This window comes from Bufo bufo (genome assembly GCF_905171765.1).
Source record: "Bufo bufo chromosome 4 unlocalized genomic scaffold, aBufBuf1.1 SUPER_4_unloc_3, whole genome shotgun sequence".
In the NCBI taxonomy this organism is placed as follows: Eukaryota; Metazoa; Chordata; class Amphibia; order Anura; family Bufonidae; genus Bufo; species Bufo bufo.
Genome location: NW_024399993.1, coordinates 18,952 through 35,131, shown reverse-complemented (window position 1 = coordinate 35,131; position 16,180 = coordinate 18,952). Strand labels below are relative to the sequence as shown.

At 45.2% G+C, this 16,180-nt stretch overlaps 1 protein-coding gene across 1 annotated transcript in view; it reads left to right on the top strand.

The window, feature by feature from the left end:
* LOC120982864 (serine/threonine-protein phosphatase 2A 56 kDa regulatory subunit delta isoform-like) overlaps positions 1 to 16,180 on the top strand; it is a gene marked incomplete at its 3' end in the record, with an annotated part of 71,386 nt that overhangs the window by 36,259 nt on the left and 18,947 nt on the right. The window contains exons 4-12 of the mRNA XM_040413038.1: positions 8,005 to 8,207; positions 8,338 to 8,448; positions 9,377 to 9,469; positions 9,552 to 9,682; positions 9,776 to 9,835; positions 9,986 to 10,094; positions 12,524 to 12,577; positions 13,472 to 13,642; positions 15,778 to 15,905. Of these exons, the coding sequence (XP_040268972.1) occupies positions 8,005 to 8,207; positions 8,338 to 8,448; positions 9,377 to 9,469; positions 9,552 to 9,682; positions 9,776 to 9,835; positions 9,986 to 10,094; positions 12,524 to 12,577; positions 13,472 to 13,642; positions 15,778 to 15,905 (1,060 nt within the window). The remainder of the gene's footprint in view (positions 1 to 8,004; positions 8,208 to 8,337; positions 8,449 to 9,376; positions 9,470 to 9,551; positions 9,683 to 9,775; positions 9,836 to 9,985; positions 10,095 to 12,523; positions 12,578 to 13,471; positions 13,643 to 15,777; positions 15,906 to 16,180) is intronic.

Genomic DNA, 16,180 nt, shown 5'->3' with positions numbered 1-16,180 from the left:
GGCAGATATTACCACCCCTTCAGCCAATATCTGAGTAGGATCTTCCGAATCACCCCCCAAGAAACCTACGCGACAAAGCGTCCGTCTTGACATTCTTAATCCCAGCGCGAAAGGTGACAACGAAATTAAATCTGGTAAAAACAACGACCATCTGGCCTGCCTTGAGTTTAGTCGTTTAGCCGACTCCAGATAAGCCAGATTTTTGTGATCGGTAATTACCATAATGGGATGAATCGCTCCTTCCAACCAATGACGCCATTCCTCAAAAGCCAACTTAATGGCCAGCAACTCTCTATTACCCACGTCATAATTTTTCTCAGCAGCTGAGAGCTTTTTTGAGAAGAAAGCACATGGGCGCCATTTACTAGGTGAAGGACCCTGCAAAAAGACTGCTCCTACCCCTACCTCTGATGTGTCATAGCCTTTCATTGTGGAAGTTGATGTATCAGGTTGCATCAGTATAGGAGCAGAAGCAAAACATTCCTTCACAGCTGAAAAGGCTTGTAATGCCTCATCAGACCAGACTGAGAGATCCGAACCTTTCCTAGTCATGTCCTTAAAGGTTTAACCACAGTCGAGTAGTTCAAAATAAATTTACGGTAGTATTTGGTGAACCCCAAAAGTCGCATAAGCGCTTTCAGATCTTCGGGTCGATCCCAGTCCAACACAGCACGGACCTTTTTAGGATCCATACGAAAAGCTGAAGATGAGAGTAGGTAGCCCAGAAATTGCACTTCCGGAAATGCAAATATACACTTTTCCATCTTGGCATACAATTTATTCTCTCTTAGGATCTGTAAGACCTGTCTCACGTGATCCTGATGCGTCTCCATGTCAGGAAAATAAATCAGAATATCATCCAGATACACCGCAACAAACCTGTCTACCAGATGATGAAAGATGTCATTGATGAAATGTTGAAAAACCGCAGGAGCATTGGTTAACCCAAAAGGCATGACCATATTTTCAAAATGACCCTCAGGGGTATTAAAGGCGTCTTCCATTCGTTCCCCTCCTTGATCCTTATCAGATTATATGCCCCCCTCAAATCCAACTTAGAGAACACCTTGGCACCGACAATCTGATTGAACAAATGCGGGATCAAAAAAAGGGGATAGGGATCACGGACAGTAATGCGATTAAGCTCACGGAAGTCCAAACATGGCCTAAGAGTTCCGTCCTTTTTCTCAACAAAGAAGAACGCTGCATCCACTGTGCATTTGGATGGTCTAATATGACTGTTGGCCAAACTCTCGGTGATATATTCTCGCATAGGGGCTCTTTTGGGTTTGGAAAGATTATACAACCGAGACTTGATCAACCTAGCTCCGGGAACAAGTTTGACGGGGCAATCATACTCCCAATGTGGAGGCAACTCCTGGTCTCCACTTTTAGAGAATACATCAGAAAAATATGAAATAAAGGAAGGTACAACTTTAGTAGCTACCATATAAAGCGATGTGCTAAGACAGTTGTCGATGCAATAATCACTCCAATCAAGAATCTGTTTCGCTTGCCAATCGATGGTAGGATTATGTTTGCTTAACCATGGTAAACCTAACACCAAGGGACCAGGCAGACCTTTCAGCAGAAAACACGAAATGGATTCTTGATAAAAATCACCCACCTTTAAACGGATGTCCTGCACCATTTGTGATAAACCTTTCTGTGTGAGTGGAGCGGAATCAATTGCAAACACCGAAATATTTTTGTCTAATGCACTTGTTGTCAATCCATGCATACGGACAAACTGACCATCAACTAGGTTAACCCCTGCCACACGGTCAATAAACACTTCAATTCCCACCGTTTTGGAATCTATCGCCACCTCGGCAGACAGGAGAAATCAGGTACTACTGGCAAATGACAAACGTAAATTCTCAGATTCCCTACCCACACCACCAAGAGTGAGATGAGGATTAAACACATTTTTTTTTCTTTGTCACCCTGCCGCTGAACATAAGGACAAACGTTAACAAAATGTCCCCTTTTTCCACTGAAAAAGCAGAGCCTCATCTTATGCCTAAAGTTCTTATTACCAGGTCCAGGGGTCGCTCCCCCCAGCTGCATTGGTTCATCACCAGACATAAACTCAAGTGTTTCTCTAAGCAAAAGAGTCGGAGGAGGCCGCCACCTTATATGATAGTACGTCCTGAGAGTGAGGAACCTTAGATCTCTCTCTCAGGCATCTATCAATACGTACAGCAAGGGACATGGCCGCCTCCAATGACTCAGGATATTCGTGAAACGCCAACGTGTCCTTCAGGCTCTTAGATAACCCTTGACAGAATTGACTACGGATAGGTGGATCATTCCACTTCGTATCCGTAGCCCATCTCCTAAATTCAGAGCAATAGGTCTCCGCAGAATGCTCTCTCTGCCGTAAGCCACGCAACTTAATCTCGGCCAGGGAGATCCAATCTGGGTCATCGTAGATAAGACCTAGAGCTCTGAAAAATTCATCTACCGATCGGAGGGACTGTGATCCGGTCGGCAAAGAAAAAGCCCAAGATTGAGCATCATCTTTAAGTAACGAAATGATTATACCTACTCTTTGACTCTCGTCTCCAGAAGAGTTAGAACGTAGTCTAAAATATAATTTGCATGACTCCCTGAACCGAATAAAGTTGTGACTTTACCCCTGAAAATCTGTCCAGGAGAGCGACCTTAGGTTCAGGGCAGGCCTGGTTCCCGCTGCCAGAACCAGCCGCCTGCAGTCTCTGGATCTGTGAGACGGTCGTGCGGAGGTCAGCTACCTCCGAAGACAGTCCCTGCAGTTGTCCGACCAGTGCAGAAATCGTATCCATCACTGCACTGACACAAACAAATTTTTTTTTAGGCGGTTGATAATGTCACAGTGTAAGGGGAGGGGAGGAACACCAGAAAGACAACAGAAGGAAAATAAACCGGAACTAGGCCTCAAGGCTAGGGACAGGGAAATGGTGACCACCTACAGAAACCCTAAACCTAGCCCTGACTTCTGTCAGTATGATTAGACCCTGAAGGTGGGAATATTCATACACCGTATACCTAGGCCCTAGAAACCCTGAAAAGCCCTAGGATTGGTTCTTCCCAGATAAATAAACCAGAGTCTCCCTGAGGCCTAGTAAGCGACGAGCAAATGGGAGCAACAGAAATACACTTATCTTATATAGAAAATGGATGGGCAGGAACTCAGATGAGGACAACACACCAGCTCTTCCAACTCCAGGCAGAGAATATCAACCGCATGGTAAGAAGTGTGAGTCCAGATTAAATAGAGGAGCAGTAATGACTACAAGCTGCACCTGACATAAGGTGTGGTCATTACCAACAACAACACTGCAAAGTGAAAACTGAGATGCTGTCAGATAACCTCACGTGATACAAGTCTCTCAGATCTTCTAACCTCTGTCACGGGAGGGATCATGACAGAGGACAAGATCAAGAAGTAGAGCAGAGTCTGGAACATAGAGAGGGGGTACGGTGAAAGAGAATAGCCGAGGCTGGAGCACAGAAGAGAGAGGTCAAGGAGAAGGGCAGAGGTTGGAGCACACCAGTATGAAAGGGAGACTGAGTGGATGCATGAGGGAGGACCATAATATTCCGAGGAGGTGGAGGGCTACTGTTGGAAATCCCCTGGCCAAGCTTTATTATAGGTTATCTCCTGTCGGCCTGAGATTATGAGAGAAGTTGCAGAGAGGCACAACTTCTGCAGCTCTGAGACATGGACAGTTCTCTTACCAAACAGGGTTGACCTTTTGTTCTTGAATGAACACCAATCAGGGAAATCGGTGGGAGTTGTGTTAAAAGGGTGTTTCCAGGCTCTGCATATTGATGATCTTTCCTCAGGATAGGTTATCACTATCTGATCACGGGGCCTGGCACCCCCACCGATCAGAAGCACAGCTCTGCCGATCAGGAGGCCTGGCACCTCCACCGATCAGAAGCACTGTACCACACGGTGGTGCTAACACACCCCTATCTGATCAGCACAGTGTGACTTAGTGATTTATGACGACCAGTGTCATACCTTTAACAAACAGACTCATATACCAAGAGAAACTTAGGATCTTCTGTTTATCAAACAGGATATACAGTGGAGGAAATAATTATTTGACCCCTCACTGATTTTGTAAGTTTGTCCAATGACAAAGAAATGAAAAGTCTCAGAACAGTATCATTTCAATGGTAGGTTTATTGTAACAGTGGCAGATAGCACATCAAAAGGAAAATCGAAAAAATAACTTTAAATAAAAGATAGCAACTGATTTGCATTTCATTGAGTGAAATAAGTATTTGAACCCTCTAACAAAAAAAGACTTAATACTTGGTGGAAAAACCCTTGTTTGCAAGCACAGAGGTCAAACGTTTCTTGTAATTGATGACCAAGTTTGCGCACATTTTAGGAGGAATGTTGGTCCACTCCTCTTTGCAGATCATCTCTAAATCCCTAAGGTTTCGAGGCTGTCTCTGTGCAACTCTGAGCTTGAGCTCCCTCCATAGGTTTTCGATTGGATTAAGGTCCGGAGACTGACTAGGCCACTCCATGACCTTAATGTGCTTCTTCTTGAGCCACTCCTTTGTTGCCTTTGCTGTATGTTTTGGGTCATTGTCGTTCTGGAACACCCATCCACGACCCATTTTCAGTTTCCTGGCAGAGGGAAGGAGGTTGTCGCTCAGGATTTCACGATACATGGCTCCGTCCATTTTCCCGTTAATGCGAATAAGTTGTCCTGTGCCCTTAGCAGAAAAACACCCCCAAAGCAAAATGTTTCCACCCCCATGCTTGACGGTGGGGACGGTGTTTTGGGGGTCATAGGCAGCATTTTTCTTCCTCCAAACACAGCGAGTTGAGTTAATGCCAAAGAGCTCTATTTTGGTCTCATCAGACCACAGCACCTTCTCCCAGTCACTCTCTGAATCATTCAGGTGTTCATTGGCAAACTTCAGACGGGCCTGCACATGTGCCTTCCTGAGCAGGGGGACCTTGCGAGCCCTGCAGGATTTTAATCCATTGCGGTGTAATGTGTTTCCAATGGTTTTCTTGGTGACTGTGGTCCCTGCTAATTTGAGGTCATTAACTAACTCCTCCCGTGTAGTTCTAGGATGCTTTTTCACCTTTCTCAGAACCATTGACACCCCACGAGGTGAGATCTTGCGTGGAGCCCCAGAGCGAGGTCGATTGATGGTCATTTTGTGCTCCTTCCATTTTCGAACAATCGCACCAACAGTTGTCACCTTCTCTCCCAGCTTCTTGCTAATGGTTTTGTAGCCCATTCCAGCCTTGTGCAGGTCTACAATTTTGTCTCTGACATCCTTGGACAGCTCTTTGGTCTTTCCCATGTTGGAGAGTTTGGAGTCTGCTTGATTGATTGATTCTGTGGACAGGTGTCTTTTATACAGGTGACTAGTTAAGACAGGTGTCCTTAATGAGGGTGACTAATTGAGTAGAAGTGTCTAACCACTCTGTGGGAGCCAGAACTCTTAATGGTTGGTAGGGGTTCAAATACTTATTTCACTCAATGAAATGCAAATCAGTTGCTATCTTTTATTTAAAGTTATTTTTTCGATTTTCCTTTTGATGTGCTATCTGCCACTGTTACAATAAACCTACCATTGAAATGATACTGTTCTGAGACTTTTCATTTCTTTGTCATTGGACAAACTTACAAAATCAGTGAGGGGTCAAATAATTATTTCCTCCACTGTAACAATAAAACACGGATTATACAGGAAAATAACTGTTATCCCTTGACTCTGTTTTCCTATGACCAATCAAAAATATGATATTAATATGATAAAATATTCAGCTCGGCAATCAGACTAGGGAATATAACTTTTCAAGGGCTTAGTCCTCTTTTCAAATAATGTCAGATCTTCCATTAACAATATGCATCTTTGCTAAGAGAATAATCAGCATTATGGAGGCACCTAACACTATATATTCCCACAGTATGGGAACTCTTGGCTATATACCGAGAGAAATATCTTATTAATATCACGAGTAGTAAACAAAATATACGTTACCGGGTCAAAGGTAGACAGAGTTCAGATGGGACCAGTTCTGAAGAACTTTCCTAGTAATCCAAAAAATAATCCAAGTTTCTTCTGGTAAAGTTTTCTTTTTGATTGAATGAATGGGTGGATGGATCTATGGATCTCTCGCTCTCTCCTAATGCTCTGCACACGAGTAATTATTCCCCCCCCCCTTATCTAAGAATCATCCCCTTCTAGATTAGGGATTTCCAATCGGGTAAGGTGGGTGTATTCGCATGCTAATAACATCATGATGTCATATTAACTCCTAATATGGCATAAAACAAATAATGAAATAATATAATATTGTCCATCTGCCTCCAGATGGCACTGTGGTACTGCAGATGAACATCACAACCTTAAATATTTAAAACTAAATATCTAATAAAAAGGTTAACATGACCTTCTTGACCTTTTTAATACACATCATTGAGGAAGGTCTTTTCCTGACACTTTTAATTACCTATATCCTGGACTTGTTGGAGTTGGCCGTCTTCTCCTATCTTTTTGAAATATATGTTAACTTGATAAAAATTTTATATAGCGGCTTTGATGCTTGGCATCGGAACTTGTACATTTCACTTATCTACATCCATGAATAGCTATTGTTTTGAAATAACATTTACTCTTCTCAGAAATTCAATTAACATAAACTTACTTTAATGTTTCTGTACCTTCTACAATACATTCTAAATGATAAATACATGGTATAACATATATATAAATCGATACATTGTTACACATAGATAACACATTATATGAATTATTGGTTAAAATATGTTGTAAACTAAATATACCATACAGAGATATATATAATATAATTATGAATATATAAATTGAACCTCATACAGCAGGTGTGCCTCAAGGATATGAATCCTTATCACGTCATGGCTTATCCATGAAACAACCTTGTTCCCTTCAGACAGACATGTCTGAGGAGGCTAGTTTACTCCCCATAGATAAACCCATATCTTTAGCAATAATTTTTAAATACAATGTCCGTTTATGTTCACAATTATTTTTATATAAACTGAACTTGCCATGAACTCATCTTGGCTTCCTCAGCCACATAACAGAACTTTGGTTCAGGCTGATTTCCTCTTAAAGGCAATGAGATGAGCATTCATTTTGGTTATAAGGTCATTGGATAATATTGTATACGTATGAAAATGCACAACAAAGCACAGCTCCACCGATCTGGGGGCCTGGCACCCCCACCGATCAGAAGCACAGCTCCACCCTCTGCAAGGTCCACTCTTGGTTGCTGCTGTATTCGAGTGAGTGTAGCTGAGCGCAGTAACCGGCACAGAGTGGAGCTGGTGCCTGGGGATTCAGGATCAGATATTGATGACCTATCGATGTGGAAGTCCAAGGGAAGGGTTTCTGTCACCACAATTTTCTCTATTAAACAGGCTGACATGTGCAAATGTCACCTGAATTTAACTTTGCTATTTATTTTTTTTTTTCAGTGTGCCCCAGTTTTTGTGCAATTATAACTGCAGTGAGGCAGCCGGCAAGCATCCTTCCCTTACTGCGCCTTCGCGAGTACTGAAAAGGATGGCGCAGGCGCGAGATTTCCCTGGCAGACGGAAATGAGACCAACGCTGGCCTGGCCCTGTCAATCAAGAGTAGAAGGGCGTGGCACGGGGTGGGAGAACGGAGCCTCTAGGAGCAGATGCAACACCCCCCCCCCCCCCCCCCCCGCTCCTAGAGGCTAATTTTTATATAATAAAAGTTATAATTGCACAAAAACAGGGGCACTGAAAAAAAAGAATAGCAGAGTTAAATTCAGGTGACATTTGCACATGTAGAATGTCAGCCTGTTTAATAGTGAACATTGTGCTGACAGAAACCCTTTAAATGGAGCCATTAGAACGTGCAGCCCCCCAATACAGTGACCTTCCACCTCTGGGAAGATGACGAGAAAACGTTGGTCCCCAAGGGTTAAGCTGCTGACCTCTACAGCCCTTCTGTCTCCCTTCACAGATTGCCCCCTGGGAGAGGAGCGGGAGACCCTGTTTGTCCAGAAGATTCGACAGTGCTGCGTCCTCTTCGATTTTGTTTCTGATCCTCTCAGTGACCTGAAATATAAAGAGGTGAAGAGAGCGGCGCTCAGCGAGATGGTGGAGTACATCACTCACAGCCGCGATGTGGTGACTGACTGCATCTACCCCGAGGCCGTGCACATGGTAAGAACCTCCCTTCCTTCTTATCTGGATGGTCAGCAGCACAGAGCATTTCAGGAGAACATGTGGTGCTGTATGTTCTTCTCTGTAGTTTCTTCTGTGTTTTCTGTAACTACTGTCCTGCACTTCTCAGTTCTCAGTGAATTTATTCCGGCCACTTCCACCCTCTTCTAACCCCAGCGGAGCAGAGTTTGACCCGGAGGAGGATGAGCCTACACTGGAGGCTGCATGGCCCCATCTGCAGGTAGTGGCACTTTCCACGTTTGCCACATTCTAGGCTGTGCTGTGTCCTATAATGTGGAGAGAGCAGGATGTGTGGGTTTGTGATTATCGCCCCATGCTGGGGTCTTCCAGTGTTGGGTGGGTTTCCCCTTGGTTTTGACATGGTGGAGGGTTATTGACCCATGCTGGGGTCTTCCAGTGTTGGGTAGGTTTCCCCTTGGTTTTGATATGGTGGAGGGTTATTGACCCATGCTGGGGTCTTCCAGTGTTGGGTGGGTTGCCCCTTGGATTTCACATGGTGGAGGGTTATTGACCCATGCTGGGGTCTTCCAGTGTTGGGTAGGTTTCCCCTTGGATTTCACATGGTGGAGGGTTATTGACCCATGCTGGGGTCTTCCAGTGTTGGGTAGGTTTCCCCTTGGATTTCACATGGTGGAGGGTTATTGACCCATGTACAGCTTGGAAGAAAGAAGAGACAGAGGGGATATGATAGAAACTTTTAAATACATAAAGGGAATCAACTCGTTAAAGGAGGAGAGCATATTTAAAAGAAGAAAAACTACCACAAGAGGACACAGTTTTAAATTAGAGGGGCAAAGGTTTAAAAGTAATATAAGGAAGTATTACTGTACTGAGAGAGTAGTGGATGCATGGAATAGCCTTCCTGCAGAAGTGGTAGCTGCAAATACAGTGAAGGGGTTTAAGCATGCATGGGATAGGCATAAGGCCATCCTTCATATAAGATAGGGCCGGGGACTATCCATAGTACTCAGTATATTGGGCAGACTAGATGGGCCAAATGGTTCTTATCTGCCGACACATTCTAGGTTTCTATAAAACTTACCAGGAAAGGTTAAAGGACCTTAACATGCTGGGGTCTTCCAGTGTTGGGTAGGTTGCCCCTTGGATATGACTATCACTTACAGTTGACATTTTCTTTCGTTCCTCAGCTGGTTTATGAGTTTTTTCTCAGATTTCTGGAGTCTCCCGACTTTCAGCCCAACGTGGCAAAGAAATACATGGATCAGAAGTTTGTGCTGTCGGTAAGAGGTGTGCCCTGTGTGATTGTGTGTGTTCGGTGAAGACCCCCGCTTGTTGTGATGTGCGCCCCTCACGTCTCCTCAGCTCCTGGATCTGTTTGACAGTGAAGATCCTCGAGAACGAGATTTTCTGAAGACCATTCTACACCGGATCTATGGAAAGTTCCTGGGGCTGCGAGCGTACATGAGGCGGCATATTAATAACATATTTTACAGGTAGGACCCCCTGGTCAAGGGGTGCAGTCCCCCTCGGAGCCCCTCACCACCCACTGGCGGTCATCACTAATCATTTGTTTGTTTGTTTTTTAGGTTTATTTATGAGACTGAACATCACAATGGAATTGCTGAACTTCTGGAGATCCTCGGCAGGTACGTATGTGAATAATAGGGATGATAGTTCCAGCATTGCTTCACAGGCTTTACCCTGGCCAGTCTCTCTTCTCTTGGTTGCTGAGCCTGGCATCATTTGGGCACGGCCCCCCAGATGACCCCACATTACCCATTTTACTCTTATTTCAGCATTATTAATGGCTTCGCACTTCCTCTGAAAGAAGAGCACAAGATGTTTCTGATCCGAGTCCTGTTACCTCTGCACAAGGCCAAGTCTCTGAGCGTCTACCACCCCCAGGTAATGAACCCTCCTGGAATCACACCCTGTCCTACTCCAGGGCCAGACTGCAGGGGGCGCAGTAGTGGCAGATTGTGGCCTCTTTCCATTTGTGCATCCGGTATAGAACTAGGTGATGACATCATGGAATCCGTTTTTTCCACAACTCTAGATAATAGGTGATGGGGGTGGAGAAAAGCATCCTTCCAGAGGTCTCACATAGTACAACCACAAGGTCATAGTCTTCTAGCCCAGCCATGTGTGACCTGTCTCCTCCCATCCCCCCAGCCATGTGTGACCTGTCTCCTCCCATGTGAAAATGACTGTGATGTCATTGTATTACCCAAAATGCACTTTTGCTGTTGGTGTAATGTTACTCACTTACCCCTAGGTGACACTATTACCTAAGCTATTAGTATCATTCTAGTAAGGGTTAAATATCCAAGTTTGCTTTATCTCACATGCTATACACACGGCCTATGGAACCTTAAATCAGAGCTGAGGGATTAAATTTTGACAGAAAAACTAACTAAAACACAGACGTTTGGGCACCATTTAGACTTTTCCCGCACTCTTAATTTATGTTACATATAATAATATAATTAACATTGTACTCCTCGGTTACTCCAACGGGTGATCGATTGTTAGTTAAAATAACACATCTATCCCTGAACAGAGACGCATTAACAAAGTCCACACAAATTCGTGCTTTAGGAGTATATGCGTTCTTAGTGAGAAATATATATATAATTATAACAAATACATAAATGTCCTTAATAATACGTAACAATATAAAACGATACATATGTCTTATTAATTTTCTTATACAAACAAAACTAAGGTTGATTATACGTGTATATAGATATTACAGATTTTCTGCTTCATTAATAGATACCAAACTGTAGAGGTAATTAGTACCAGCTGCGTCTAGAGAACATCCTTATCTAAGTCATAAATCCATAAGGAGACAAGAATGCCTCTTCTCAGACCGGTACATGAACTGTCCTTTCCATGAACTTCTCTCGGCCATCTTTAAAATACTTAACATATAACAATATGGCCTCTTATAGGTCTAATCCACTATAATTAAGATATTTACATATAAATATTATATACCTATAAAAAGGCAGAACAATGTGTGACCTGTCTCCCCCCATCCCCCCGCCATGTGTGACCTGTCTCCTCCCATCCCCCCGCCATGTGTGACCTGTCTCCTAAATGTGTGACCTGTCTCCTCCCATCCTCCAGCCATGTGTGACCTGTCTCCTCCCATCCTCCAGCCATGTGTGACCTGTCTCCTCCCATCCTCCAGCCATGTGTGACCTGTCTCCTCCCATCCTCCAGCCATGTGTGACCTGTCTCCTCCCATCCTCCAGCCATGTGTGACCTGTCTCCTCCCATCCTCCAGCCATGTGTGACCTGTCTCCTCCCATCCTCCAGCCATGTGTGACCTGTCTCCTCCCATCCTCCAGCCATGTGTGACCTGTCTCCTCCCATCCTCCAGCCATGTGTGACCTGTCTCCTCCCATCCTCCAGCCATGTGTGACCTGTCTCCTCCCATCCTCCAGCCATGTGTGACCTGTCTCCTCCCATCCTCCAGCCATGTGTGACCTGTCTCCTCCCATCCTCCAGCCATGTGTGACCTGTCTCCTCCCATCCTCCAGCCATGTGTGACCTGTCTCCTCCCATCCTCCAGCCATGTGTGACCTGTCTCCTCCCATCCTCCAGCCATGTGTGACCTGTCTCCTCCCATCCTCCAGCCATGTGTGACCTGTCTCCTCCCATCCTCCAGCCATGTGTGACCTGTCTCCTCCCATCCTCCAGCCATGTGTGACCTGTCTCCTCCCATCCTCCAGCCATGTGTGACCTGTCTCCTCCCATCCTCCAGCCATGTGTGACCTGTCTCCTCCCATCCTCCAGCCATGTGTCACCTGTCTCCTCCCATCCTCCAGCCATGTGTGACCTGTCTCCTCCCATCCTCCAGCCATGTGTGACCTGTCTCCTCCCATCCTCCAGCCATGTGTGACCTGTCTCCTCCCATCCTCCAGCCATGTGTCACCTGTCTCCTCCCATCTCCCCAGCCATGTGTCACCTGTCTCCTCCCATCTCCCCAGCCATGTGTGACCTGTCTCCTCCCATCCTCCAGCCATGTGTGACCTGTCTCCTCCCATCCTCCAGCCATGTGTGACCTGTCTCCTCCCATCCTCCAGCCATGTGTGACCTGTCTCCTCCCATCCTCCAGCCATGTGTGACCTGTCTCCTCCCATCCTCCAGCCATGTGTGACCTGTCTCCTCCCATCCTCCAGCCATGTGTCACCTGTCTCCTCACATCTCCCCAGCCATGTGTGACCTGTCTCCTCCCATCCTCCAGCCATGTGTGACCTGTCTCCTCCCATCCTCCAGCCATGTGTGACTGAAGGTTCTACTTTTCTCGTTCTCTTTCCCGGCAGCTGGCGTACTGCGTGGTCCAGTTCCTGGAGAAGGACAGTACCCTGACAGAACCGGTGAGTTCAGTGGATCATCTATAGTTGTGACTGTTTATTGTGTGTGGAAATTGCTCCAATGGTTGGTGAGGAATGCCAGGCAGGCATATTGTGTACCATCTCAGTGCAAACCTACACCCGGACCAGCAAACGTGTGTAGACTGTAACCGTGTCCAGATCATGATGTGAGGTGAATGTGTTACGTGTGTAGACTGTAACCGTGTCCGGATCATGATGTGAGGTCTATATGTCACGTGTGTAGACTGTAACCGTGTCCGGATCATGATGTGAGGTCTATATGTCACGTGTGTAGACTGTAACCGTGTCCGGATCATCATGTGGGGTGAATGTGTCACGTGTGTAGACTGTAACCGTGTCCGGATCATGATGTGAGGTCTATATGTCACGTGTGTAGACTGTAACCGTGTCCGGATCATGATGTGAGGTCTATATGTCACGTGTGTAGACTGTAACCGTGTCCGGATCATGATGTGAGGTCTATATGTCACGTGTGTAGACTGTAACCGTGTCCGGATCATCATGTGGGGTGAATGTGTCACGTGTGTAGACTGTAACCGTGTCCGGATCATGATGTGAGGTCTATATGTCACGTGTGTAGACTGTAACCATGTCCGGATCATGATGTGAGGTCTATGTGTCACGTGTGTAGACTGTAACCGTGTCCGGATCATGATGTGAGGTCTATATGTCACGTGTGTAGACTGTAACCGTGTCTGGATCATCATGTGAGGGCTATATGTCACGTGTGTAGACTGTAACCATGTCCGGATCATCATGTGGGGTGATTAGTTCCTGGAGCTTAGAATACAGCGGGCCGTGCACCTTCTGCAGTGGGTGGGTTGTGAAGATTGCTCCTCAGGCTTCTTCTAACCTGTTGTATCATGTGTTCCTCAGGTCATCTCTGGACTTCTGCGTTTCTGGCCTCGTACTCACAGCCCTAAGGAGGTCATGTTCTTGAATGAGTTAGAAGAAATTTTAGATGTGATGGAGCCTTCAGAATTCACCAAAATCATGGAGCCTCTATTCAGGCAGCTGGCACAGTGCGTGTCCAGCCCCCACTTCCAGGTAGTCACCTCTCCGTACTGTGTGTATTACATCATGATTGGATGATGTCATTGCGGGAGTAGTGAGGTCACACAGTTCGTATCAGGTCAGTAATTGGTTGATGTCACAGGGGGACGATATTGAGGTAGCAGTCTATATATATATATTAGTCGGTGATTGGATGATGTCACAGGGGGACGATATGGAGGTAACACAGTCTGTATATACAGGGAGTGCAGAATTATTAGGCAAATGAGTATTTTGACCACATCATCCTCTTTATGCATGTTGTCTTACTCCAAGCTGTATAGGCTCGAAAGCCTACTACCAATTAAGCATATTAGGTGATGTGCATCTCTGTAATGAGAAGGGGTGTGGTCTAATGACATCAACACCCTATATTAGGTCTGCATAATTATTAGGCAACTTCCTTTCCTTTGGCAAAATGGGTCAAAAGAAGGACTTGACAGGCTCAGAAAAGTCAAAAATAGTGAGATATCTTGCAGAGGGATGCAGCACTCTTAAAATTGCAAAGCTTCTGAAGCGTGATCATCGAACAATCAAGCGTTTCATTCAAAATAGTCAACAGGGTCGCAAGAAGCGTGTGGAAAAACCAAGGCGCAAAATAACTGCCCATGAACTGAGAAAAGTCAAGCGTGCAGCTGCCAAGATGCCACTTGCCACCAGTTTGGCCATATTTCAGAGCTGCAACATCACTGGAGTGCCCAAAAGCACAAGGTGTGCAATACTCAGAGACATGGCCAAGGTAAGAAAGGCTGAAAGACGACCACCACTGAACAAGACACACAAGCTGAAACGTCAAGACTGGGCCAAGAAATATCTCAAGACTGATTTTTCTAAGGTTTTATGGACTGATGAAATGAGAGTGAGTCTTGATGGGCCAGATGGATGGGCCCGTGGCTGGATTGGTAAAGGGCAGAGAGCTCCAGTCCGACTCAGACGCCAGCAAGGTGGAGGTGGAGTACTGGTTTGGGCTGGTATCATCAAAGATGAGCTTGTGGGGCCTTTTCGGGTTGAGGATGGAGTCAAGCTCAACTCCCAGTCCTACTGCCAGTTTCTGGAAGACACCTTCTTCAAGCAGTGGTACAGGAAGAAGTCTGCATCCTTCAAGAAAAACATGATTTTCATGCAGGACAATGCTCCATCACACGCGTCCAAGTACTCCACAGCGTGGCTGGCAAGAAAGGGTATAAAAGAAGAAAATCTAATGACATGGCCTCCTTGTTCACCTGATCTGAACCCCATTGAGAACCTGTGGTCCATCATCAAATGTGAGATTTACAAGGAGGGAAAACAGTACACCTCTCTGAACAGTGTCTGGGAGGCTGTGGTTGCTGCTGCACGCAATGTTGATGGTGAACAGATCAAAACACTGACAGAATCCATGGATGGCAGGCTTTTGAGTGTCCTTGCAAAGAAAGGTGGCTATATTGGTCACTGATTTGTTTTTGTTTTGTTTTTGAATGTCAGAAATGTATATTTGTGAATGTTGAGATGTTATATTGGTTTCACTGGTAAAAATAAATAATTGAAATGGGTATATATTAGTTTTTTGTTAAGTTGCCTAATAATTATGCACAGTAATAGTCACCTGCACACACAGATATCCCCCTAAAATAGCTAAAACTAAAAACAAACTAAAAACTACTTCCAAAAATATTCAGCTTTGATATTAATGAGTTTTTTGGGTTCATTGAGAACATGGTTGTTGTTCAATAATAAAATTAATCCTCAAAAATACAACTTGCCTAATAATTCTGCACTCCCTGTATGGTCAGTGATTGGATGATGTCACAGGGGGACGATATTGAGGTAACAGTCTATATATATATATATATATATATATATGGTCAGCGATTGGATGATGTCACAGGAAGGGTAGTGAGGTTGCACCTTCTGTGTGTGAAGGCCGCAGTAACACCACACAGTGGGGCGAACTCCTGCACAGCAGCGGATGGGCAGGAGTGTCGGGGGATGGACTCTAACCCTATCCTAAGGAAAGGCCATCAGGGTAAGAGACCCAAACAACCTCATTAATTAGAATATTTAGTTGACCTTTAGCATGGCCTGTCCCATCCCACCTTTCATCTTCGCCATGGACTATGCTTGTCTGCACTGATTTTTCCTTCTTGCAGGTAGCAGAGAGAGCGCTTTACTACTGGAATAATGAATACATCCTGAGCCTGATGAGTGACAATGCTGCCCAGATTCTGCCCATCATGTTCCCATCGCTGTACCGCAACTCCAAGAACCACTGGAATAAGTAAGTGATGTGAGAATATGGTGGTAAGTCCATACGTTATGACCTCTGACCCTGTGTTAAGCTTGTTGTCTGTAATATCTACTCACTGGTGGTTTATCCTCTCTGTATCAGGCTGGTTGTCTGGAGGTTTATCCTCTGTATCAGGCTGGTTGTCTGGAGGTTTATCCTCTGTATCAGGCTGGTTGTCTGGTGGTTTATCCTCTCTGTATCAGGCTGGTTGTCTGGAGGTTTATCCTCTGTATCAGGCTGGTTGTCTGGAGGTTTATCCTCTGTAT